The sequence below is a fragment of the Ochotona princeps genome, chromosome 29 (genome assembly GCF_030435755.1).
Source record: "Ochotona princeps isolate mOchPri1 chromosome 29, mOchPri1.hap1, whole genome shotgun sequence".
NCBI classification, from domain to species: domain Eukaryota; kingdom Metazoa; phylum Chordata; class Mammalia; order Lagomorpha; family Ochotonidae; genus Ochotona; species Ochotona princeps.
The window spans coordinates 716489-742892 of NC_080860.1; the positions used below are offsets into that span (position 1 = coordinate 716489).

The following is a 26404-nucleotide window of genomic DNA, read 5'->3' on the forward strand; positions in this document are numbered from 1 at the left end:
ACGCCTGTCTTCTCTCCCCACCACACCCCCATGCCAGCCACTCCTGCATCCCTCCACCCCCAATCCAGGCATCCCTGAGCAAGCGTCCGGCCCAGGCAGTGCCCACGTCCCTGGCTCCCTGCACTGCTGCCTGCACAGCTAAGGTGACGACACTGGCTCATGCTTTGTTCCCTGGCTGATGTCTGGTCCCACACCAACATGCCCCCATCTGCCCCCAGCAGGAACATCCCAGCCTGGGGCAGAGGCAGCTTAGGGCCTGTGCTCCTGCACTAGCCTGGTTCAGACCCTTCCAGAACATTCAGGTGGTTGGGCAGGGGCCTCCCCAGGCCTGTCCAGGCTGGCCCTAACCCAAGGCACCCTTTTCTCACCTAAGCTACCAGCTGCCTACAGCCTGTTGGTGGGCATGCGCCCTCGAGGGAGGCCAGGCTGAGGCAGAGGATGCTGGGAGCTGCCCAAAGCCACCAGATGCCCCCAGGACACAGAGGCGGAGAGTGACTCACGACAGCACGGCAAAGGTGACCAGCGTGGCGGCCAGGCAGAGCACCGACAGAGAGCAGCCCACGTAGCTGATGGACGACAGCGCCACCTGGTGTCCATGTGCGAGCTGCGGGAGCAGAGAGAGGCCGGATGGGTGGCTGCATGGCAGAGCTGCCACCCCAAGCCAAGCAGGTGTCCTCCTGCCATGCTCGCGCTGTCCTGTGTCTGCCCCAGCACATGTTCTGCCCAGGCGGTGCCCAGGTTTAAGGTCCAGCTTAATGGCATCAGAACCGATGACCTGGGACGTGTGTGTCGCCACCCATGACAGGCAAGGGGCTGCATGCCAGGCTTACAGGTCGCCTCACAAGAACCCACACCTCCAAGGCATTCTGAACAGGGTCCCACTGAACTCAGCGGGGCCCCACATGCCAGGGGAGCTCTGAACATGGTCCCACATGCCAGGTTAGCCCTGAACAGGGTCCCACATACCAGGTGAGCTCTGAGCGGGGCCCCACATGCCAGGAGAGCCCTGAGCAGGGTCCCACGTGCCAGGTGAGTGCCTATAGCTCCCCTGCAGTGAGGTAGTGCCCATGGGGGCACACATGAAGACCTTTGACACTAACTGGCACAGGTAAGATTTGGGCACCACCTCCCAGAGCGTGTGCACTGACAACTGCCTGCTCCAAAGACTAGCACTGTTTTTAAAGAAGTGTCTATCTATTTGAGAGGCCAAACAGCAGAGAGGAGAGAGAGGAGGGTTAGCAGGCAGAAGGGAAGGGAGACTTCCATCCACTGACTCACTGCCCAAATGCCCACTGGACTGTGCCAGACTGAAGCAGGCCCCCCCCCTGCCGCCTTCCCAGGCACATCAGCAGGGAGTTGGGTCTGAGCAGCAGGTGTGCCGGGGCATCCCCCAGTGTCCACCGTGCCACAGCTCTCACCCCCACTGAGGGCAGAGGCTGGGCAGACGCAGACAAGCGACAACTGTGACACATGCCACAGCTCATCGGCAGCCCCTCTGCACTGCACCCTGGCCCCTGATCCAGCAGGCTCCACACTTCTACAGGCCCGAGACACCTGCTTCCACTGCCCAGTGTGGCCCCTGCACCAGGGACAGCCACACACATGGGGACCACAGAACAAGGGCTTCCTCAGCCAGGACACCAGAACCCTGCCCCCGGGGACGGGGAGAGGCGTCAAAGCTGCCCATTGGCCCCAGGACAGGCCTGGCAGTGAAGGGGCTGCCCAGCTCCCCAGGGCCTGGTGGTACAGGGATCATATCAGAGGCTGTGGGGCAGAGCCGGGAGCTGCCCCCCAATGGGGTCTCACAGCCCACTTCACTCACTCCTGGAGGCTCCTCCAATGCCGCCAGAATCCCTCAGTGCGGTCAAGGGGCAGCCCCAGACACCCTCCTGGCTGAACCAGGGTCTGTACCCAGGAGACCACCTGCCCCCACATGCCAGGCAGGTCCAAGGAGTCCAGCATCTTGCTGCCCAGCAACCACAAGAGGGGGCGGTTATCACCATGGCACCAGCGATGCTCCCTGGGGTGGCCCTGTGTGTCTTCAGAGCTGCGCGTGGAAGATGCAGGTCTGTCCCGAGGCCACCTGTGTCGCGGCTCGCAGGGGCGGGCACTGCACCGCCACACCGGGCAGCTGTTCTCGGCTCATGGCAGGCAGAGAAGGCCCACGGCAGATGCACCCCACGGTGCCCCAGAGACTATTGGAAGAGACTCTAGGGAGACACACCCCAGGCCACCAGGGATGTGCAGAGCCTGCAGCGAGGGCGGAACGGTGTCCTGCCCACACCAGCCTCTCATTCCGTCCCCGCGTGGCGCAGGAACACCCACCAGCCACCCAGCTCATCCTTCAGGGGCTTCTGTGGGCACCCGGGTTGTACACCAGCCTCCCTCTTGCACTTCTGGCTGCCACAGCTCCTGGGGCAGGGCCCACCGGCCTGGCCTAGTGCTCCATGCACACCAGTACCCCAGGAGCACGTCCCTTCCCCAGGCGAGCGTTGGAGCTGCACCTGCACCCAGCACAGGGGTGCTCAGCACAGTGAATCCGCCAGAGTTGGTGGAGATCACGAGGCTCCTATAGCCAGCATCCAAGCCGACCCCTCACCATGAAACAGCAGCACCCTGAGCCAGACTCACCATTGCCCACCCTTCTGAGCTGGACTCGCTATTACCAACAGCATCCCAACCCAGACTGTCACCCAGCAGCATCCCAGCCGGACCCCCCGACTCCCAGCAGCATCCCAGCCGGACCCCCCGACTCCCAGCAGCCTTGTGACCAGACTCACATCAGTCCCTCCCAGACACTCCTCTGCGCCCACAAGTCCTCACCCGTCCCAGCGCGTTACTCCTAGGAGCCTCCCCGGTGGGGACTGACCTGGTTCTCCCACAGACTGTCCATGGTGGACACAGCCTGTGACCACTTGGGGTGCTGTGAGTGGGTGCCGTCCCTTTGTGTCCTCCCCTTAGCACCAGGGCCAGCTTAGGGAAGCCTGCAGTCTGTCTCTGGTCGTGGGTGCCCGAGTCATACAGACCTGGGGCGAGCACTTAAGGTCCTTTTTCTCGTGGGGCCTGTCCCCAGGGTCCCCTACTGGTCATCCTCACAGAGGACCCAAGTCTAGCCCGGCCACCACGGAACAGCAAGCAGCTGACTCCCAGGGGGCGTACCTCGGGAAGCTTCCCCCGGGGGCGACCTGTCCACCCACACAGCAGGAGGCCCGCATGCCCTGGACCCAGCATGGTGCAGAGGGCTTCGTCAGAGGGGCACGTGCAGTCAGCTCTTGGTCCACGCCAGCACATGCACGGGCGGACCACTGCTACTCACGCTGGTCTCACTCACGGCCCGCAACAGGAGTCGCATGTCTGCGCGTGCAGGACGTCCTGGGGGTGTCCCCTGGGGTTGGTCCTCTGCACAGCACGCTGACATGCCCAGACCCACACGCCTAACCAAGACTCCCATCAGGTGAACCCTAGAGGGAAAGGGGTCTCCGGGGAGGAGGGGGGAAGCCGGTCGTGGAGGGGCTGGGAGGGCTTCGGGGCACATGGTGGATGTACAGTGGGCGTGGGCGTCTCAGAGAGCCTGGCCCCGGGACCCCAGCAGCCGTGGGCTCAGCGATAAGGAGGTCCCTCCCGCTTTTTCATCAGCCCTGTAAATGCGTCCCAGTCACGTCCCTGTTGGTGACACCTGTCTTGATGTTCCTGGGCCCGTGGAAGGTTCGTTTTCAGCGTGGCTGATCTTAAACCGTTTCAGATGAACCTTTCACGGTGATGAGTCGGTGTGTTTGCTCCCCAAGGACACCCACTGGCAGACTAAATCAGTGTCACCTTTGCCGGTCACGGTGACAGATTTACTGCAAAGGCTCCTGGGATCCCAGTGGCGTGCGTGTGTTAACTGACTGGATGGAGACACCTCCCCTTACCCTCACAGCACCAACACCTACCCTCAGCCTGCCCTCACTTCTGCCCTCTCCAAGGTCACTTCTGGGACCGGCCACTCCGGCCCCTCCCCTCTGATGCTGGCAGCTTGTTCGCTCCCTCCCACACCCAGCACTCCAGGAAGCGACTGCCTTGTGGGCCAGCTCTACCATCACTTCACGTGGGGACACGCTCGCCGACACAGATGCGTCGGCATCCTGCTCACTGCACAGCCCCAGGACCTGCACAAACGGCCTGTGACTGGTGGGTGGGTGAGGCCAGCCCTCAGACAGCTCCCTGTGCCCACCTTGGACTCAGCACATCACTGAAGCTGCTGGGACCACCAAGCTGAGAGTGTGGGATCCCCCACGCAGGGAGGCCCCCGGGCCACACAGCACAGCTACTTCTACAGCCCCCACCCCAGCGGAGCCCAGGGCCGGCTCTTACCTGCAGCGGGACCACCTGCATGAGGATGGCGAAGTTGGTGAGGTGTGTGCAGTGACACACGGAGTAGGTGAGGTCGCCCTCCGCGCGTGCACAGCCCTGGTTGGACCAGACCCCTTCTCCGGAGCTGAGGACACAGGAGGCAGTCAGGGAGGGGCACTGCCCCAGCCAGCCAAGAATCACCAAAATACAGGCTCTGCCCGGGCTGAAGGAGGCAATGGGTGGGGCCGTGGCCCAGGCTGCAGAAGCCGTCGGGCATCAAATGAAGCCAAGTTCACGTCCAGCCAGTAGCTGGAGCCGTGCACACAGAGCCACGCATGACACCAGACAAAGCTCCTGGGCTCCAGCCTGGGACAGCACCAGTGGTGCAGAGTGGGCACACGTGACAGTCTACCTTGCTCAGGACGCACAACCTCCACCCACGCCCAGCAGGTGCAGAGGCTGGGGTGTGAGGGGTGGTGCGGGACGTGGAACCACAGAGGGCACTCGAGTGCCTCAGTGTGAGCGAGCCCTCGTCCCTGGTAGGGCCAGCTCATGGGGGAGTCCAATGACACGTTCAGCCCCTTTGCAAGACGAGCTCTCAGCAGCTCAGCCTGAGGCAGGGTCCTGGGGAAGGAGCATTCACAAAGCCCTGGAAAGGCCTCACCGTCTATTCACAGATGTCAGCCAGCACCCATGGGGCTCAGCCTGGCCCTCCCGCCCAGACACCCTGGGCCAGGCATGCATGAAGGACCAGCCTGGCACTCCTGCCTGAACACCCTGGTCAGGCATGTGGGGAGCATCAGCCCAGCCCTCCTGCCTGAACACCCTGGCCAGGCACCCATGGAGGTCCAGCTCATCCCTCCCGCCCAGACGCACTGGGTCAGGCACCCAAGGAGGAGGGCCAGGCACGTGTGGGGGCCGAGCCCAGCCCTCCCGCCTGGACACTCTGGGCCAAGCATGTGCCAGCGGCATTTGTGCATGCCTAGGACATGGGGCAGCTGCGTGGGTAACACCAGGGAGCTGGGAGGCTCCAGGCAAGCGCTGGGCTTCAGGACCAGAAGCAGTTTCCATGGTGGCCTTTATGATCAACAATCTGCTCTCGCAGGGCAAGGGGACAGCAGACAGAGAGCAAAGCCAGAACCACTGCATTCTCCGCAAAGGAGCAGCACAACCCCACAGTGACCTCGAGGCCAGGCTCCAGCACTGGAAGGCAGCCAGCAGGCCCGGGTGCTGCCCTGGGCTTCGTCTGCCTGCCAGGCACACGGAGTGCCGTCCATGTGAGACAACTTCAGCACGGGCAGGTGCAGGGTTCGATGTTCATGGCCACAACGATGACAAGAGCCCCTCTGCTCATGCACAGAGCAAGCTGCTGACCAGGGAGGCCCCATCTCCAAACAACCGTGAAGAGGCCACTGCCCCCATGGACCAGCGAGCCGAGCTGGGAGCCGTGTCCATGGTGGAGTGGGGACCCACTGCCTAATGAGTCCATGCGCAGAGGAAGGCAGGTTTATGAAGCAGCACACATCTATTGTGGATGCCAGCTGGGTATTGTCAGGTGCTGCCAGCTACTGCCCAGTCCAGGTAACACCAGGTACCGCCAGGTCCAGGTACCACCAGGTACCACCAGGTAACATCAAGTACAGCAAGCTACTGCCAGGTACTGCCAGGCACCATTCAAAGCTGCAGGGCCTGTGCCAGGGAGCCTTGTGCCAGCAGAGCTGCATCCCTGCAGCTCACAGTTGCTGAGCTGCCAAACGGTACCCACATGGCCAGGATGACACGAGGCCCGTGGGACAGGACCCAGCACCCTGCAGGAGGCCTCACCCTGCTCCAGACACATAAACCACGCACAAGGGGAGATGCAATGGTCAAAGGGGTGCTGGCGCTTTGTATCACGTGGATTTACCACGTGTGTCACTTTCCACCGTCAGGGCACCGGGATTCAGTCCAGCCCTGCTCTCCCACTTCCCACCCAGCCAGTACCTGAAGTCTAGGAAGGCACAGTACAGGAAGACACGGTTGCTCTCATTGGCCACCTTGCTTGACTGCTTCTGAGTCTGAAACAAAGGAAAACCGGCCTGCCATGGCTGGAGGTGCTCGGCACGGTGCGGGGCATCCCTCGGCCACCTCCATGCCTGTGGCGGTCAGCCCCAGCCCCAGCCCCCCACAAACCCAGCACAGTGTGGGGGCATCCCTCGGCCACCTCCATGCCTGCGGTGGTCAGCCCCAGCCCCAGCACCCCCACAAACCCAGCACAGTGTGGGGACATCCCTTGGCCACCTCCATGCCTGCGGTGGTCAGCCCCAGCCCCCCACAAACCCAGCACAGTGTGGGGACATCCCTTGGCCACCTCCATGCCTGCAGTGGTCAGCCCCAGCCCCCCACAAACCCAGCACAGTGTGGGGACATCCCTCGGCCACCTCCATGCCTGAAGTGGTCAGTCCCAGCCCCAGCACCCCACAAACCCAGGCCTTTGCGTAACTACATATGCCCCAAAACAACTTTGTGTCCCTGTCCCCAGTCTGCCTGTGCCCCAATCAGACAGCGCCAACCCTGCCTCCTCCTGCTGGTCCCACATTTCCTGCCTTCTTCTCTCTGGTTACACATGATGGGGCCAAGGTGCCTGTCTCCTTGTGCTGCCTTGGCCTGCGGCATCAAGTCCCCTGGCACACAGCAGGCACTGCATGAAGACTGGGTGAGCTCCAGGCCCAGGCTGAGTGTCCTACCCAGTCCATGCAGTGACAGGAACTGCGCCAAGAGAGGTCCAGGACCCGCTGGACACTGGGGGGACACATAGTCCGCCCACCCCGAAGGCTTCACTCCTGGTTGTGGCCCAGTGACAGAACTGTGAGGGTGTGGCCCTCCCTGCTTCCCAGCACCCCGATTCTGGCTCCCAGCCCAGCCGAGCCCCTCGAGGCCTCACTTCCTCCCCATGTGCGTTTGCATCCTGAGGTGTGTGCGCCATCTCCACGTTCAAGTTCAAGGGTCTCTTGTGTGGTCTGGGCTCGGGACCAAGGAAGCGCTTGTCCCGCGGAGCGCTGCCCGTGGCCTTCCCACCGCCCACGTCACAGCTGTCGACCTCGGCCTCTGGGTCTCTCTTTGGGTTTTCTCTTCCTCCCCAGATGCCACTGGCTAATGGAATATTTGTTTTCTAAGTTATTGTCCCCTAGACATCTGGCTAGAATTCTTCCAGAACGTTCCAGAGTCTGGTGTCACAGCATCTGAATGTCTATTCAGTCTTCTCCACCAGGAGCTCCGCCCCCACCTGCAGCTCCGCCCCCATGCAGTTCTGGAAGAGCAAGTGTACTGGTCCCTGAACCAACGCCAGAAACGCCCCCATCTCTGATGTCACCCCTGGGAATCTCACCCCTGGAGCCAGAAACCCCTGGGCCTGGGCCATAAACCACGTGATGAGGGTCTCACTCCTGAATTCCTGACTCTGCTGAGGGAGAGTGTTATGGGCATTTCTGAGAATAGGGCGTGGTCAGCCCGGACAAGACACGCCTGGGTGTGGATGTGCAGCACCCCCCCAAGTGTAGCTGAGGACAGCCTGAGGCCCTCGGCCAACTGGGAGTTCAGACAGGCCCCCCACAAGGCCCCAGAACCTCCAGGGCCCAGCTCCAGGGCCTCCCTCCGGCTCTCCAGGCCAGACCCCTTGCCCACCTCACACCCTGCCCGGACCCCTTACCATCACCCATCCTGTCCCTTCAGCTTTTCTTTCCCTTCCACCCCTCCCTCTCCATGTCCTCCGCACCCCAGAGGATTGGAATGTGAGCAAAAGCAGTGACTTGTCCCCGTTTGCCCCTGCCCTGGGGTCCGCCCACAGGAGGGGGAGGGGAGAGTGACTGCCGGGCAGGGCAGGGCAGGGCGGCGACTTCCAGCTGAGGGCCGCATCACCAACAACCGGCCCCTCCACCCGCAGCTGAGGGGACCTCTTAGAAGACGCATCTTTCATGTAAGCTATAAAAAGCCACCGCAGCCACAACCCATGATCATCGTGGGATGAATTACTGACCCGAGCATCACTGGGCCCCGCCCTGCAGTTCTGAGGAACCCAGATGGCTGGGAACTCACTCCGTGGCGACACCCCAAGAGTACCGCCATCTCAACGCTTCCCGTAGGCTCTGTGGCCAAGCCAGGAAAGAGGGGCGAGGTCACCAGGTCAGTGGCCAGGGGAACAAGAGGAACCCGACCCAGGGTGGGTGCCGGCACACTCAGAAAGGACCTGTGGCCCCAGCCTCCACTGGGATCGGCTCCAGCCTCAGCACCCACCCAGCCACCAGGACAGTGGCCTCGCCTGCCCGGGGGACAGCCTGGGTTGATGTCTGTTCTCTCACATTCTCAGGGGGAACAGCCTGGCTCAGCCACCAACACAGTCCACACTCCCAAGTCACGGCTGGACGTTGCCAAGTAACCAGATTCTGCCACATGGAGTCCCCAAAGAGCCTGCCAAGGAGCCTCTTCCTTGCCCGGGGGTGTGGGGTGGCAGCAGAGCCTGGGATGGGCCCTGATGCCCCAGCACCCTGTCCCTTCACACAAGCCTCTTCATCTCGATTCCGACTTGAAAAGCCCACCCTGGGGGATGGCAGGGGCCTCAGCTTCACCGAGCCCACCGGCCTGTGTCTTGGGTGCAAGCTGGGCCCTGCCTCCTGGGGGAGGGAGGCTGCTTCTGTGGAGACGGCCCCAGCAGGGGAATCAGCCCCGCAGAGCCTGCCTCCAAACCGGCCTGGGAAATCCACACGCTGCCTTCAGAAGCAGCCCGAAAGCCCTGGAGGCCGCCTGGCTGTGAGCTCCAACAGCCGCCCTGTCCCGCAGGGCCAGAGCCGCTCCTCCAAGCCAGGGCTCCCATCCAGACGCCGTCAAAGATAACAGCCAACGACGCAGGACACGGGCTGCATTTTAATCCTTCCTCTCTCCTCTGATTTCCCAGCTGGCCATCTACACTTCTCAGAAGACAAAAAACACCATTTTCTACCAAATCTCTGTCCGCCTCTGGGAGGCCGGTGGAGTCTGGAACTCCCCTCTGCCCAGCCTTGCAGTCGGAGAGGGATGGGCCCCCGAAGTCCAGCCCTGGCTTCTCCAAACACTCTCCAGGAAGGCCCGTGGGCCCTTAAGGAGGCTGCTGGGCCCCCGAGAGCCATCACTGCCCCCTTTAGCCAGGACCCAGCTCACTAAGGAGTTGACATGGGTCCCCCAGCCTGGCTCCCAGCCAGCCTCTCAGCCCCAAGCCACTGCACCTGCTGCCTGCCTCATGCTCCCTTGGGCCTGCCTGTGGTGGGTGAGAATGGCCTGTCCTCCTGGGTGGCCACTCCCCAAGTCCCTGTTCAGATGGTCCGGAAGACAAGCAGGCGAGCTGGCTGCCCTTTCTGGTGTCTGTGTCAGCCCATGACCGGCGGTTCATGAGGCTGTCTTCAGGAACAAGTCACACACACTTGCCAGGAAGCCGAGAGGGGCGTGGGACAGCCTCTGGCTGCCCATTTCCTGCAGGGACTGTAGCTGTCCGCTCTGTCATTTGCCACACCCGGCTCTGCCAAGGTAGGGCAGGAAGGTCTGCTTGCTCCCCAGGCACCACCCCGGGCACCTAGGCCGGGCAGTCACACCTGCCCTCTGACACCCGCAGCAATACATGGGATCTACATGACCGTGGCATGACCATAGTACCCATACCTGCTTGGAGTGGCAGGACCCTCAGAGAGGTGCCCGACACCATGAGGGGCAAGGACCGAGCTCAGCCAGCTGGTCTGGGCCAATTTCTGTGATACACAGAGGGTAGAAAGACCTTGTGTTCACAGGACGAAGGGCCCAAACATAAGTGACATGCAGGAGTGAAACCCAGGACAACATGTCGTGTGTGTATGTTGAAGGCTGTGCACACACGTGTGTACATGTGTGCCAAGGGCTATATGTACATGTGAGTGCATTATGTTTGAGAGATGTGTGCACATTTGTATGTGGATGGTTGTGTCATGTGTGTTGATGGCTGTGTGCACACACGTGTGTGTCGAGGGTGTATGCACATGTGTTACACGTGTGTACAGGGCTGTGTGTACATGTGTGCCAGGGGCTGTGTGTGCACACATGTGCATGTGGCCACACTGAATATTTGGCCCATGGAACGTTGGCAATGGAGTGTGGTGACAGGCTCTCCACCCTAAGTGGCTTCTGCTCCGCTCAGCCCCACCTCTACTCCAGGGCCGCACAGCCCTCGCCCCACGTGCGTGGCACCAGCTGCCGTGCCCAGGCTCCTCCAAACACACGCCAAACAGGGCAGACTTGTTGTAGGGGGACTCACACACACAGCTCACCATGCAAAACCTGGGACATGCCACCATGTTCTCCTCGAGTCCGCGGAGCTCTGCCAGGCAGGGCTTTTGGACACAACTGGGAACAGCCCCTTTTACAGGGCAAACGCCACAGCAGCTACATTCAAGGCCCAGGGCACTACCTCCAGTCTCAGGGGCCCTCACACCCGGAGTCAGCCACTCCACTGCTGAGGGGCACCTCACCCCACGTTGGTCATACTCCCACTGAGGGGCGCCCGAATGCAGACCAAACACCAGGTTGCACGGGAAGGAACTCAAGAGGGGCAACTGAAGCCGGCCCCAATGCCACCTGAATCCCCGGTGACACGGCCGGCTCAGCCCCAGGTCCAGGACACAGAGGCCCAGGAACTCACCAGTCTGTGCCTGAGGTGGATGGTGACAAGCGGTGAACTTGACAGGTTCCCGGAGAGCGTGGGCGACGGCGACACCTCCAGGGAGATGAGGTGGCTGCTGACGGACAGCAGGCAGTCACTGTACAGCACGGCCTCAGCAATCCTGGCGAAGTGGAGAGTCACCCAACATCAGGAATCAGGCAGCGGGCGCCCTGTGAGCTCTGCGTGGAGCTCCACGCATGTTCCACGTGAGTTCCATGTGGGCTCTCTAGGGAATTCTGTGTGGAGTTTCATGTGTTCCATGTGGGCTGCATGTGGAATTTCATGTGGGCTGTGTGTGGGTTCCGTGTGGCCCTGGAGCTGCTGTTTCCCCGTCCCAGAGGGAGCACACAGGTCGGGAGGACTCTGGCTGCATGCCCAAGGCTGTGCCCAGGCTGTGTGCACATCAGACCAGCCCAGTGCCCAGGCCAGCGTGTCCCCGGGCTGCTTGCTCAGCAAGCTGGGTGACCATTCTGGAGCCGTGATGGGCAGTGTGTGGTGACAGAAACCTGGGCACGTCCTGGGCTGCACAGCCTGCCTCCCACAACAGCTGGAAGCCGAGCTCTCGATCTGCAAATGGCCATCTCCTGCGCCCTGATCGGCAGGGGCGGCGCCAAGGCACAACCAGTGCGATCACTCTTGCTTCTGCTGCTCTGGTCTTTTGCCTGTCGGGCTCTCTGGGTCCCCACTTTGCAGTGAGAGCTGACTGCAGAGGCCTGAGTCCCAGGCCAGGGGGTCTTGGCTTGGTAGAAGGGACTGAGCCCCTGGGGATGGGCAAAGCCACAACTCTTGACAAGCTGGAGCAAGGAGCCCTCAGGGCAGGACACCCCCAGTCCCTGGGCCAGCCAGCTGTGCTCACGTGGGCACAGGCCAGCCATCTGCTTTGTCCATAAAGCTTTCTGGGGACACAGGTGCACCGCCGCCCACCCACAGCAAGGGCTGAGCGTCCCAGAGCCTACAACGTCTACAACATGGTCGCAGAGGCTGTCCCTGCCCCGCCTGTGCTTGCCCTGGTCTCCGTTAGCAGTTCTGTGTTCTCTTTCAGGGGCGACAGAGCGAAGCCCAGAGGGTGGAACAGATGCCACTTCCTGCGGGCCTCTCCAGGGATGCTGCTCCCCGCACGCAGCCTCAGAGACAAGCTGAGGACCAGCCCTCTCCCTCAGGAGCCCAGCTGTGGAAGAAGGCTCCCCAACAGCCCAGATGTGGCCGTGCTTCTGAAGGACTTTGGAAACCACATGCAAGGGGCGCAGCCCACCCAGCCCCAGAACTTTCTAGAATGCAGTGGCTTCCAGGGGCCCAGCTCAGCCGGCAAGTTGCTGGAGGTGAGTCCTGTGTCCTGCAGGTGTGCACTGCAATGTGTGCGGCTGCCAAGCCATTGGACATGGAGACCCTGTCCCGGCCTCTGCTCTCTGGGCTCGGGCCCGCAGCAGCGGGAAGGCCACCTCCCTCCTGGGCTCTTAGGGTCACAGCCCAGTGGGCCTGAAGTGACAGGGGACAGGTCTGGAGACCCTCCCCCCAACTCACCTGGTGCTGGCTGGGGGGATACTGTCCAGGTAGTAGTGCACGGTATGGTAGAGCAAGCCCACGATGGTGGTCCAGGCTGTGGGGGAGAGCAGAGAGGCAGGGACACCTCTCAGCGGGGTCCCCTGCACAGAAGCAGCTCCCACGGGAAGCCCAGGCACCAGGACCTATGGGGCCTCCACAGCCCCACTCCCCAGGGCAAGCTCAGACCTGCGGCCCCTTGGCTCCCACAGCCTTGTAGGCAGCGTGCTCCTGTGTGAGCCAGGCCCAGACAGCATGGAAGGCCGACGGTCCCGCCCCACAGCTGCCTGAGGACTGCGAAGCAGGGGTTACCCACCCCTAGCCAGGGGTGCGTGCCAGCTTCCTGCAATCTCGGGGTACAGTTGGGGTGGTGACTGAGTCTGCCACGGACCCCTCCTGCTGTGTGTCGGACCCCAACAAGGTGCTTAGCTCATGTAATTCTCCCTGTGACCGTGGGATAGGCACAAAGCATGCCCCTCCCACACCCTGCTTCCCAGACAGGAAACTGAGGCAGGGCAGGGTCATAACTGCCCAAGGCCACAGGAAGCAGCCGGACCAGGGCTCAGGCCACAGAGGGAGCAGATGCCACGATGAGAACATGGGGCTGGCACTCAGCGGGTAGGGAATCCTCAGGGCTCCCCCAGGGACGGCAGGGAAGGGCCCTGGGAGCAGCCAGGGGGAACCGAAAGTGAGGAGTACAGCTCCCAGCTGGCAGAGGACGGTGTTGGCGCAGGCTGCCTGGGTTAGGGCCCCTGGCCAGGGGAGACACTGCTGCAAAGGCCCGGGGCAGGCAGGACCATGCTCACTGTGGCAGACACTGCCCGGAAGCCACCCTGAGAGTTTTGGGAGGCGCTCACCTGGACCATGCAGGGCCTCCTGAGAGAGCTCGATATAGCTGTGCCCTTGGGCTGGGAAGCGGTAGTGGGAGGCGTTCAGGCTCTGGGGCAGCAGTTTGGTCACAGAAAAGTCTGCAGGGTGGAAGGGCAGCAAAGCCATCCGTTAACGCCCGGCCTGCAGCCAGAGCCCCAGGGAGGCCTCCCAAGCCACTCTCCCCTGAGTCCGACCCCACTGCAGCCCCTGCTCCCCACACACCGAGTGCAGCTGAGCTAAATGTAGGGACTCCCCACCAAGACCCAAGGGACGCCACAGCCACAGAAAGGCAAACACGGAGAACCAGCTGGCCAACACAGAGAGCTGGCACCAGCCAGAAAACTGCTGACACCACGTGGTCCCAGAGTGGCCACAGCCTGCCTCTCACAGACGGCATCAGAAACAGCATGCTGTGGGCAAACGTGAAACAGACTGGCGGTCACCCAGAGAGGGCCCAGTGTCCACTCTGAGACAGCGTGATGGTCACCCAGAGAGGGACCAGTGTCCACTCTGAGACTGTGTGATGGTCACCCAGAGAGGGCCCAGTGTCCACTCTGAGACTGTGTGATGGTCACCCAGAGAGGGCCCAGTGTCCACTCTGAGACTGCGTGACGGTCACCCAGAGAGGGCCCAGTGTCCACTCTGAGACTATGTGACGGTCACCCAGAGAGGGCCCAGTGTCTATTCTGAGACTGTGTGACGGTCACTCAGAGAGGGCCCAGTGTCCACTCTGAGACTGCGCGACGGTCACCCAGAGAGGGCCCAGTGTCCACTCTGAGACTGTGTGACGGTCACTCAGAGAGGGCCCAGTGTCCACTCTGAGACTGCGCGACGGTCACCCAGAGAGGGCCCAGTGTCCACTCTGAGACTGCGCGACGGTCACCCAGAGAGGGCCCAGTGTCCACTCTGAGACTATGTGATGGTCACCCAGAGAGGGCCCAGCCTCTGCTCTCAAACTGTAGAGCTGTCGTCCAGAAAAGCCAGCTCCAGCTGACTGGGAGTGTTTCTTGTCCCTTCTGCTCCCAGCACTGCAGGACAGTCACCAGTCTTGATCCTGGAGACTGCATCCTGCTGTCCCGATTAACCACTCACATTCCTTCACACGGGGCTGCCTCAGCCGCTGCCTGGGGCCGGCACGGCCGGAGCCACTGGGAACTCCCCTACTGCCCCCCTCCCCTACACATCTGCCTGCCCTGCTACCTGCTATGGTGGACGAGCCGGTGATGGTGACCTGGGACTCGTCGGTCTGCAGGTTGGAGGAGATGTGGCCCATGACGGCGTCGATGGTGGCCATCAGGCCCAGCACCACGATCCTGCTCTAAGGACGACACAGCCCTGTGAGAACCACGAGCCCCACCATGTGCTGGGGACGTGGTCGCAGGCCCCTGGCCGTGGTGCTAAGGGACCCTGACACCTGTGCCTGCGAGGGGGCCGACGGCCCAGGCCCCTCGGGTATAAGCATACCAGCAGCTCTGGCACAGGCTCCAAGAGGATGCGGCATTTCAGGGACCCCAGACTGACTGGCCTCGTCAGGCCCCCCCACCGTGGGTTTGTTTCACCTTCCCAGTCCCCAAGGTAGTGGGGGTCAAGGCACCCTGCTCCCCAGAAGGCAGCTCAGAGCCAGTGTGCACACACACCCTCAAATGCTCATGATGTTGGCCCTGCATCTCCCGCCCGCTCCTCCCTGTCTTTCTGGAAGCTTCCGTCTGCTGCTGAGCCCCTGGTATTGTCTTGCAAGCATGGGCTCTGCGGAGGCACGGATATTGGAGCGTCCCTGTGGCCCCAGGGTCAGCAGTGGACCTGTGTCGCTCAGCCTGCATGCCACCTGCCCAGTCCCATGCTGCACCCCGACAAGCAGCCTAAGGCATCCGCCTACACTTCTGCGCCATCTCCACTTTAGAAAAATCAGATTTTAGAAACTCAAGAAAAGTTTCTTTGTCCTCTATTAATTACTGACATCCCAGAGGGCAACTGAAACCATGAGTGCCCCTTCTCGTGCGCTCTCTTTGTCCACTTAATCCAGTGACCTTCAAACAGAAAATGCTTTTGTTGCCACTCAAGAGCAGCGTGATGGCTTAAACAAAAAAAGGAATGCTGTTATGCCGAGTGACAAACAAACGAACAAACGCAGGTCTCCCGTGTAACTACCACCTGCCCACTGCCTCGGGGATGCAGACGAAGGGGCAGGGCCCCGAGCAGTGGCACGGCCAGCCACACTGAACGCCACCTCCCCTGAGCAGGACCCGGACCCCAGGAACCCCCAAGTTCCCAGGCACGGATGCCCCCTTACCTCAGACACCGCAGTCCAGCTGGGCAGCTGAAGGACCTCCTCCACAGCCTTCAGGAAGATCTAGGGTGAACAACAACCCTGCCTCACACACGGTCAGCCCTGTACCCAGCTCGCCACCCATCCCTGCCAGCAGCCCAGCCTTGCCCTGGGTCTCCCAGCACCCTCTAGGCCATCCTCTCACAGGAACCTATAGGGCCAGGGCCAGCTTAGGACCAGGACACACCATGCCACCATGTCATGGCTGAACACACGTGTGCTGGGCAACACTCGCTCTACATGAAGCGGGAACGGTTTGTGAGTCTGGATTAATGACGTGGGTCAGAGCTGGTTTAGTTGGCTGAGCCCCAAGTCACAGCGAGCCTCTGCTTTCCTTCTGTCCCACTTGTCAATCAAACACTCCCCCTCCTCGGGACACACACCTTTCATCCAAGACCTGGTGGGAGTGCCAGGGGACACAGCGAGCTCCACAGGAACCCAATGGGTGTTGTGTTATTCTGCCTGGATAGGCGCTGCACCCCCTACCCGGGAGCAGCCAGCCAGGAGGGCTCTCCCCCACGCACCTGCCCTCTGTGCCCCTCCTCTCAGGCAATCACCCAGCCCACCGCCCCATTTTATTCACCTCCTGAATAAAATCCATTATCACAAGTCTGCGCTTGGGATGCTTGCCCTGGCCCGAGAGCCGGGGTGAGACCAACACACCCCAGGCCACATCAGAGCCACTTTACAACCGTGTGGAAGGCAGGCTCCAACACTGCCAAGCTGGGAGGGCTTCTTGCTTACACCAGCCCTGGTCACACTCCCATGTAGCCACAATTGGCCAAATCAAGCAGAGTCTGCACTGGCCAGCAACCCGACCCACCATGCCGGAGGGTACCCCCATGGGATTCCACCATCACCTTCTGCTAGGCCCCAGACCAAAGCAGCATACAGGTCATGACTACCCCGCTGGAATTCCTGACGATCAGCCCCGCTCATGCAGGTGCCAGATGGGAGGATGGCACCCGACTCCCCTGTTCCTTTCTCATTGTCCTCACTGCCTTAGGGCAGTGACAAGCAGCTTCTCAAAGGGCCACCTGGTACAGGGTGCCACAGACAAGCCATCAATCACTGAGCCTCAGGGACAGCTCCTGTCTGACCTGCACGGGTCCACCTGACCAATGTGGGAGATGTCCTATTTGAGAAATCCACATGAACAAGGGGCCTGTCTGAGGGAACCCAGAATAGGTCACCCCATGGACTAGGGTTGGGTCTCCAGGAGCTACCGTGCAGTCGAGCTGAGCACTGCTCCCGGCAGTTGGAGCAAGCTCTGGCTGTGTCAGCCCCCCACCTCCACCACGCCTCCGCCTGCTAGCCCGGTCTGCTGCACCCTCTGAGCACAGGGCAAAAAGGACTCCACTCCAAGTTTCCCAAGAAAGTACCTCCTGTGTGACCTGCACAACACTGAACTCTGCTTAACAAGGGGGTCATGGAGAGGAGGTGTAACAGCCTCGGGTCATACCCCTCTCTGTATGCCCCCCGGTACCCCAATCCACCCGAGGTTGTGCAGAGGCAGCTGCTCCCTCCCTGCGCACCCAGCAGGCGTCCTGTCCACGGCAATCTTCCCCATGCACCCAGCAGGCGTCCTGTCCACGTGAGCCCCTCCCCCACAGCTGCCTGGACCTGAAGACACATGAAGAGATGAGAAGACTCAGCGTCTAAAGGCAATGCTGTGTGCACTACACTCACCAAGCACTTCGATGAGCCCTGAGGACTGGAGCCTGAGGCCCCAGATGCACCTGCTGCCCACTGCCAAGGAGGTAGCTGAGTTCTGAGCAGGAGCTGCACAGCCTGGTGCCCACAGTGGAAGGGAGTGCAACCTCACGTCCTACTGAGGGAGGGTCCAGAGGCTCAAACAGCTGGCCAGAGTGGCTCACCAGCCACGCGTGAAAGCCGAAATGCAGGCTTTCGGAACCACATGTGGGCCACAGTCTGACCGCCACACACATGGCAGCCTCACCTGGGTGAGATTCAGGGCAGTCTCCTGCGACAGAGGCTTGTGCGGGAGGCTGAGGGACACATCCCGTAGGTAGCGCAGTGCCACAGCCAGGCTCAGGGAGTGTCGCTGCTCGTCAGTCAGGTTGGCAATGACGGGATGGTAGGCATCAGTGGGCACCTGAAGGAGGCAGCAGCATGAGCTCTGCATGCCAGGGCACCCTACTTGGGTATGACAGACCCTGCTGACCCAGCTGGCCATGGCCAGTCAGCCATTCACCCACTCAGGGCCAAGTACCTCTGTACTCCATGTCAGTAAGCACCCAACCTCAAAGCAGCAGATGCTAACACTTGCCTCAAAGCAACACAGACCACACATACAGATTCTCACCTCACACCAACACAGACCACACACCAACACCTCACACCAACACAGACCACACACCAACAGCTCATACCAACATACAGACCACACACACCAACACCTCACACCAACACACAGACCACACATACAGATTCTCACCTCACACCAACACAGACCACACACGCTGACCCTCACCTCACCTCACACCAACACAGACCACACACCAACACCTCACACCAACACAGACCACACACCATCACCTCACACCAACACACAGACCATACATGCCGACCCTCACCTCACACCAACACAGACCTCACACACCAACACCTCACACCAACACAGACCACACACACCAACACCTCACAACCGTCCAATGGATGAACACTCTTGGACAGCTGGGGTGGAGCACCAAGACACACACACTCAAGTGGCTGGCAGCCCTGGGATCAGACCCCTAGGGTCTCTTGTATCCACAGAGGTCTCAGAGAAAGCACCTCTGACTACTATTGCTAATTACAGGAACACCTTCCCCCGTGTTGCTCTCCTCCAGTCGCTGAAGGACACAAGGTGAGGCCAAGCCCTGACCAGCCTTGCCAGCCTAATGAACTCATTCTCCCAGCATGCACCTCTGGCAGAAAGGGGTCAGCGTAAGGGGCTGCTTACCAAGGCGGCCGCTGCAGGGCTCATGAGGAAACTCGCTGGCGTTGGAGAGGAGACAGCATGCTCTCCTGGAAGGCACAAACAGAACCCAGCTAAGGGGTGACGAGTGGCCCACCACTGGGGGCTTCACCCTGGGACATGCTCCCCTCCTTCCCCTGGCATGGCCGAGAAGGCTAGAGCTGCTGGGCAGGCGGTAGCAGCATGGCGACTGGGTGGGCGGATTTCATTTATTCTAGTTGCAAATTTTCACGGAAAGCATGTCTTTAAACAAAGTTTACACAATTCCAAATGAAGAACCAACTGGAAAAAAAACAATCCTTGGCTGCAGGCACTGTGTCTGGCTAGGGAGGGAGATGGGGGCTCCAGGGCGGATGAGGGCGAGCACCCCTTCACCAGTCCGCTCATTCCAGAGGGCTCTAGCTACTTCACTTACTCCACGTCACTTGCAGAGCGGTGAAACGCTGTGATGAGGGAGCCGTTCATGCCCAGACCAAGCATGGGCCTGTCTCTTCCTGCTCACCCTGAATCCCCTGGTGGGAGCAGGCCTGGGGGACGCTCTGTCCCGTGTCCCCTGCTGAGAGCAGGCCTAGGAGATGCTCTGGCCATGTCCCCTGGTGGGAGCAGGCCTGGGGGACGCTCTGCCCCGTGTCCCCTGCTGGGAGCACAGGCCTAGGGGATGCTCTGCCCCGTGTCCCCTGGTGGGAGCAGGCCTGGGGGACGCTCTGCCCCATGTCCCCTGCTGAGAGCAGGCCTAGGAGATACTCTGGCCATGTTCCCTGCAAGGAGCACAGGCCTAGGGGACGCTCTGCCCCGTGTCCCCTGGTGGGAGCAGGCCTGGAATATGATCTTCTGAATCTCAGGGCACTCTGCCCAGGTCCCCGGCTGGTCCTCAGGAAACAGCAGCAGAGCCCCTGGTTGGCTGGGTTGGGGTGAGGCTGGCAGTGGCAATTGCAGGGGACCAGCTTCGGCTCCATGTCAATGATGCTCACCCCTGGGTGCCCATGTGCCCCTGCGTCCCCTGTGGCTCAGCTGCACAGGCACCCAGCGTGGGGACAACGCTCCTCCCGTCACAGGCCTCAGCTCAGCCTGCTGCTGGCTTCTGCTACTCCGCAGCAGCAGCCACGACACCTTCCAGCAGGTCAGGGCAGCAGGGATCAGCGTTCGGGTCGCTAACAGGCTGATCTGAATAGGCAACTTCTCAGGCTGATGGGATCGAACAAGACCCCGTGGAGGGCAGGGTGCCCCTTGGAGCAGGAATAGGTGCTCAGGCTAAAGGAATGAGACCCCATGGAGTGTGGGACAACCGCGGCCAGCCCGCCCAGCTGCTCAGCTCCTACTTTCTTGGACACACCAGGTCCCCAGGAGTCCTAGGAAGCCTCACCTCACCCCTACCTTCAGAACCCAATCACCACGGGACACAGGGCTTTTCCAGGGACTGACCCTCCAGGAGTTCACAGACATCTCTGGGGTCCCCCCAAAAGACTGGGGTGTCACCTTCACCAATAGTGAAGGTCAGAGACTGAGCCAAAATTCCCCATGGACAGGAGCTTTCTGTGCCAACTCCAAGAACTGAAAACGCCGGCTCCTCTTTCCCATGCCACCACCTCGGTGGACCCTGGGGAAGGCATGTTTAGCAATCTGGAAGCCCAGCAGAACGCCAAGGATGACTCGCCAAGTGCTGTGCACTGGAACAGGGTCGGAATTCCAGTTCTAAAAGATGCAGGCTTTCCTGTCACGGTCCTGCTCTGAAGGAAATGTTCCAGTCCCAGCTGTTCCACTTCTGGTCTGACTCTCTGCTAACAGGTCCAGGACCACAGCAGGAGCTGGCCCGAGTGCTCAGGCCCCGGCACGCACGGGGCCAGCACAGAGGAAGCTGCCGGCTCCTGATGCAGCTCGGACATGCCCCAGACACTACAACCATCTGCAGAGGGAGCCAGTGATGGAGATGTCTTGCTCTCCCTGTAACTCTGCTTCCAAATAAAAACAAACCCCTCGCTGGCTGTGCACTGCCCATTGCTCCATCCCAAAGCTTCAGACTGAGGGTGCAATCATTCCACTGTCTCCAGAGTCCTTTGAAGCCAGCCCCCAGTCCTGCTTGGAACAGCTAGAGTCAAGCCAAAAGAGAGTGGGAGGTGTCCAGGGACTGGCTCCCCCAGGGCCTGTCAGGGAACCTGGCCCTGGGCAGGTGCACGGGGACTGTGGCCTGGGTCTAGACAACCCACTCACTGAAACCTCTACAAGCCCCCACTGCCAAGGCCCCAGGCCCACAAGGGTGCTCCAACCACAGCTGTGCTGGTGAGGCCCTTCAGGCACCCCACACCTGCAGAACTCGAGCAGGCACACACGCAGAAGAGGATGCTGGGAAGGCAGGCAAGGAGCCCCAGGCCCAGGCACCCGGCCTGCGCACAGCCCGCTCACTTACCGACAGCAGCCATGAAGTACAGGGCGATCTCATCGGGAGTCAGGGCCCGCTCCCAGATGATGAACTCATCAAAGGCACCACTCTCGTAGTGCTGGCTCTGGTCCTGCTTGGAGCCGAGCACCAGGTTCCCACCGGGCTCCCCGTAAGTGTAAGACACTTTCCCCTGGGGGTCTGAGGTGCTCAGCGTCCCGTTGACGTACACTTTCAGCCCCTCCTTGGATTTCCAGGTGAACAGCACATGAGTCCAGTAAGGACCTGGCAGAGATGAGACACATCACTTAGACAGGGTGAGGGTGCAAGCCCACACTTGGCTCCCTGGGTCCCACGCATGCTCGTCTCTCTGAGTGGTGGGCCACTGTGAACTGGCGAGTCCTGATCTGGACGTACTGCAGCCCCGACTTTCCTGGGGACCTTAGAGCACAAGAAAGAAACCACCTTTGTCCCCACCTTTGCCCTGAGATTCCAAAAGCAGTTCTAGAAATCCCTTGTTGCTGAATACGGGAATCACACACAGAGATGCCCAGGACCAAGGGGGAGCAGCCCGGGCAGCAGCCAATTAAGCCAGGAGCCTGTCAGAAGCAGCAGCATGGCCAGAGCGGAGGCGTCCCCTCGCCACGTCACAGGAACGTACACGCACCGGCTCTGGAGAAACCCAGAAGAACCAAGGCGAAAACCCTGAGGGTCAGACAACCACAGCAAGAACACACAGCAGCATGGCCGCTTCCCTACGTCCCAGAAATAAATACGTGCGATCTGAAGATTTTAAACTGAGAACACATATAACCAGAGAAAGAGGACTACAGTTTAAGCTATAAACTGTTGATGAAGGAACTTGAAGGGGACAAAGGAAACGGAAAAAGTCCCACGTTCTCAGGGCAGCATGAGGCAGGAACACCCGCTCAAAGTGACTCGACCACCCATCTCAAAACCCAAAGCAGAGCTCAAAAAACACACCTGACACGTGTGTGGAACTACTGCAGACCTCACGCAGCCAATGTGATCTGCAGTATCACACGCCCTGACTCTAAGCTTCATTGCTAAGCTACCATAATCCAAACAGCTTGGTACATACACAAAAGCAGACCACCCATGCGGAAGACCTGGGCGCAGCTCCTAGTCTGGGCCTCACTGGGGACTAAACTGGCAGGTGGGAGACCTTTCTGTAACTCTGCCTCTCAAATAAAATAAACCTTTAAAAGAAAAAAAATTGATATATGAAAAAGGATTATTGTCTGAAACAAACCAAGAAAGTTCAGAACCCAGTGCTGTGCCGACGGGCACCACGAACTGAGGGTGACAACAGCATGCCCAGCGTTGTGCCAATGGGCACCGCGGACTGAGGCGACAACAGCATGCCCAGCGCTGTGCCAACAGATACCACGGACCTAAGGCGACAACAGCAACACCCATGTAGTTCCTGCCCCCAGAACAGTACCCCTGGGCGGATGCTGACAGCAGGGGAGGCTGGGCATGCGCAGGGCAGGAGCTGCCAGGAACCTTGCCCTTGGCCTCACTGCACATCTCAACTGTGCTGAGGGGCAGCCATGCTCGGTGCCTGGGCTCAAAGCCCGCCCCCAGCTTCCTACTTTGTGACAGCTCACAGGCTGGGGCTCCTGCCACTCAGGAGAGCCCTGGGCCAAGTTCCGGGCCCTAGCTGTTACCATCTCTCTCCCTGATGCTTTACCTAACGTGGACATGAGTGCTAACAAGTGGGACTCCCAAGAAAGCGGCCCCACCTCACGGCCTGCCTGCCGAGGCTGGGGTGAAGGTGCAGCCACCCAGTGCAGAGCAGCACTACCACTCTATCTGCTCTTAACCCAAGACAAAGCCCCTACACGGCCAGTGTCCTGTTTCCCAGAGGCGTTGGAGAACCGCAGCTTCCAGTAGCAAGCGTAGTAGCTTCCAGTAATAAGTCCCTCCAAGGGCCTGCCCCTGCCCCTAGGCCACTGGCACCAGCAGCAGGAGAAAGGGGTGGGCTGAACTCACACTTCACACTCCATGGTTTGCCAGGTTCCCTCTAGACCCCGAGCAAGGCACTGCTACCACTACGTCCACATCAGACGTGGAAACTGAGGCTGGGCACTCACATGACCACAGATCGGCAGGGAGGTGTTGGCTGGGGGAGCCTGGGTTGGGGGCGCCATCACTTACCTGGTGGGCTGAAGGTAGCCGCCCACGTCATGGAGTTGTCCCGTGTGTACAGTTCCACAGAGCCCTGGCCACCACTGGAACGGATCCGGAAGCCATTGGAGACGACCTGTCCCCCATAGGCTGGCGGCGTGGGTCTCGACTGCTCTCTCCACGTCTTCCAGAAGAAGGAGAAGCTCACCCCTGGGGAGGCAGGGTCAGGGCCAGCTGTGTCGCCCCCCCACCCCTAATCGGTGCTCAACACACCTTCCTCTCTTATCCTGAAGAAAATCCCTTCTGAATGAGCTCTCAGAGCACAGACCGGAACCACCCCAGTCCCGTCGGAACCACATCACCCCCCCCCCACACCTCCTGCTGGCAGAGGGCAGCTCCTCCTGGTACGTGTGCCACCTGGGGCTCTGCAGAGTGGATTAGCATGCAAATAGCCCCCACACCAGCTCTTAGGGTTTCCTTTGGGGCATCCCAGAGAAACCTAGAGCTGAGTTTGAACATCTCGGATTATGTCCACTCCTTGCCAGGGCTTCTCATCAGGGCAGGCACATGCTTGATGATGCTCAGAGCCGAGTCCAACAGCAGCCAGGCCATTTGCCTGACTCCTGAGCTGCAGCAGGGGCCCGGCTGCCAGCCCAGCATGAGTGCCCACTTCCCAGAGGGGGCCCAGGCCTCCCGGGGAGTGGGGTGGGCACCGGTGGCTCAGAGTCTACATGCTCTTCTGGGCTTTTACCCTCGTCTCCCACTGCAGCTCTGCCTCCAGCAACACACCGTGCCTGCCTTCTCTTCCTCCAAGTCAGGCAGTGCCCACATGTGTGCACACACGTGTGCAGCCAGTCCTGGACCACATGTGCCAGTGCACACACGTTTGCCCATGCGTGTGCAGCCAGTCCTGGACCACATATGTGACAGTGGGAGACAGCCCAGCCTTCGGCCTGCTCCAGGCCCAGCCTCACAGGGAACTGATCGGAACCAGCCAGCCGGGGTGGAGATGGGTGTAGGGCAAAGCAGACAGCTGCCCTGCGCCTTACAGGTACAAATGGTGTCAGATGGGGACTCTACCCTCACCCACGGGGATTACGGGCACAGCCCCAGCCGCTGAACAAGAACCTCACCAGGTCCCCATCTCCTCCCCAGGTCAGTCACCAGCCAGCAAGAGTGGGCACCTCTGTGGGCTCTAAGCCCAAGCAAAACTCACCCAGAACACGGAAAAGGGGGCATTACTGGACCCCTCCACCGGGTTGCCCAGCACAAGAGGGACCTCACTGGATGGGCCTGGACCCAAGAGGCAGCACAGAACCCCAAGTTGTAAGGGGAGAGGCCCGCTGGAGCCTGGGCCCCTGCCCCACGGTGAGCCCCTGGTACTAGGAGCTGGAGGGTTCCAAGGCTGCCTCCCCTGGGGCGGCTCAGCCCTCATACCTTCCTGCCTGCAGAGGCAAATTTGGCACATTGTTAAACTTGTTATGAAACGAATCCCCAGGGGGACCCATGGGAGTCGGACTTTTTTTCTGTAAAAATTCTGCTGCATTTGGAAATTCCTGTCACGCTGTTGAAAACGGTCCCGCATCAGCCAAACAGTTTTCTGTTCAGGAGGAAAATGCAAATCCCAGCGCAGTGCAGGTAAGCCCGAGGGAAGGCATGCGTGGGTGAGGCGCGGCGCTGCGCCCTGCAGGAGACCCCCTGGGAGTGACAGCGCTGCCCAGGAAGCTGGAGTCCCCAATCTGTGTCTCCACACAGCTCCCCCAGGGCCTGCCACGCTGGCACCTGGAGCTCTCACAAACACCAGAGGGATACGAAGCAAGAGAGACAAGCACAAAACTGACAAGCTGGGGCCCGGCGGCATGGCCTAGCGGCTAAAGTCCTCGCCTTGAAAGCCCCGGGATCCCATATGGGCGCCGGTTCTAATCCCGGCAGCTCCACTTCCCATCCAGCTCCCTGCTTGTGGCCTGGGAAAGCAGTCGAGGACGGCCCAAGGCTTTGGGACCCTGCACCCGTGTGGGAGACCTGGAGGAGGTTCCTGGTTCCCAGCATCGGATTGGCGCGCACCGGCCCGTTGCGGCTCACTTGGGGAGTGAAACATTGGATGGAAGATCTTCCTCTCTGTCTCTCCTCCTCTCTGTATATCTGGCTTTCCAATAATAATAAATCTTTTTTAAAAAAAAATCCACAACAGGACTCCAGAGAGACTGGGACCCGGGGCTGGCGCTGCAGAGTGGGGGGTGAAAGCCAGCCCTGTGACGCTGGCACCCCAAAGGGGTCCGCTGGCAGCCCAGCCCCCTGCTAACGGTCTGAGAAGGGGCAAAAGATGCCCCCACGTAGAAGCCTCAAAGTAGCTCCTGGCTCCCCACCAGCCCTGCCTCCTGGAGTGTGAACCAATAGACGAACCTCTCCCTCTCTGTAACTCTGACTTTCAAATAATAAATCTTCCAGTAAGAGAGGCTAAAATGCAGAACTAACCAATCATTCTTCTTTAAAGATTTATTTTCTTTTTATTGCAAAGTCAGATATACAGAGAGGAGGAGAGACAAAGAGGAAGATCTTTCGTCTGATGATTCACTCCCCAAGTGACCACAACGGCTGGTGCTGTGCTGATCTGAAGCCTGGAACCAGGAAGCTCTTCCAGGTCTCCTACACCGGTAAAGGGTCCCAAAGCCTTGGGCCGTCCTCCACTGCTTTCCCAGGCCACAAGCAGGGAGCTGGATGGGAAGTGGAGCTGCCGGGACAGCTTTTCCAGAGCAGCTCGCTTGGTCTCTGGCCTGTCCTAACAAGCCTGCAGGACAAGCCTCTCGGCCCACCCTTGCTCAAAGACAGCTCTCACGTCCACGCACGGCAGCCGCAGGGCAGGTGCCACCTGGCACGGACGTGCAAACTCACCGTCAGGGCCACAGCGCGCTGGGTCGCTGAGGCAAGAGGCCCGGTACTGCTTGTGGTAGAGCAGCGTGATGCCCTTCTTCTCTCTGACATAAATGCCTTTGTTAATCTTCCCCTCCAGGATGTCTGAGCAAGAAGGAGCACATGGGAATGAGCAGGGAGGCAGGCTCTCCAAAGCCCCGCGAGCATGTCAGCTGCAAGCACACGGCCTCACCACAGCCTGATGGAACACTGGGAGCGTCCGTT

At 60.5% G+C, this 26404-nt stretch overlaps 1 protein-coding gene across 1 annotated transcript in view; it reads right to left on the reverse strand.

Annotated features, from left to right (window-relative positions):
* ADGRD1 (adhesion G protein-coupled receptor D1) overlaps nucleotides 1-26404 on the reverse strand; it is a 49655-nt gene that overhangs the window by 12689 nt on the left and 10562 nt on the right. Inside the window, exons 5-17 of the mRNA XM_058657001.1 lie at nucleotides 26162-26284; nucleotides 23300-23479; nucleotides 21149-21403; nucleotides 18730-18794; nucleotides 17725-17880; nucleotides 15729-15788; nucleotides 14639-14756; nucleotides 13426-13536; nucleotides 12551-12626; nucleotides 11009-11150; nucleotides 6316-6389; nucleotides 4354-4477; nucleotides 501-604 (exon numbers count right to left, since the gene is read on the reverse strand). Of these exons, the coding sequence (XP_058512984.1) occupies nucleotides 501-604; nucleotides 4354-4477; nucleotides 6316-6389; nucleotides 11009-11150; nucleotides 12551-12626; nucleotides 13426-13536; nucleotides 14639-14756; nucleotides 15729-15788; nucleotides 17725-17880; nucleotides 18730-18794; nucleotides 21149-21403; nucleotides 23300-23479; nucleotides 26162-26284 (1588 nt within the window). The remainder of the gene's footprint in view (nucleotides 1-500; nucleotides 605-4353; nucleotides 4478-6315; nucleotides 6390-11008; nucleotides 11151-12550; nucleotides 12627-13425; nucleotides 13537-14638; nucleotides 14757-15728; nucleotides 15789-17724; nucleotides 17881-18729; nucleotides 18795-21148; nucleotides 21404-23299; nucleotides 23480-26161; nucleotides 26285-26404) is intronic.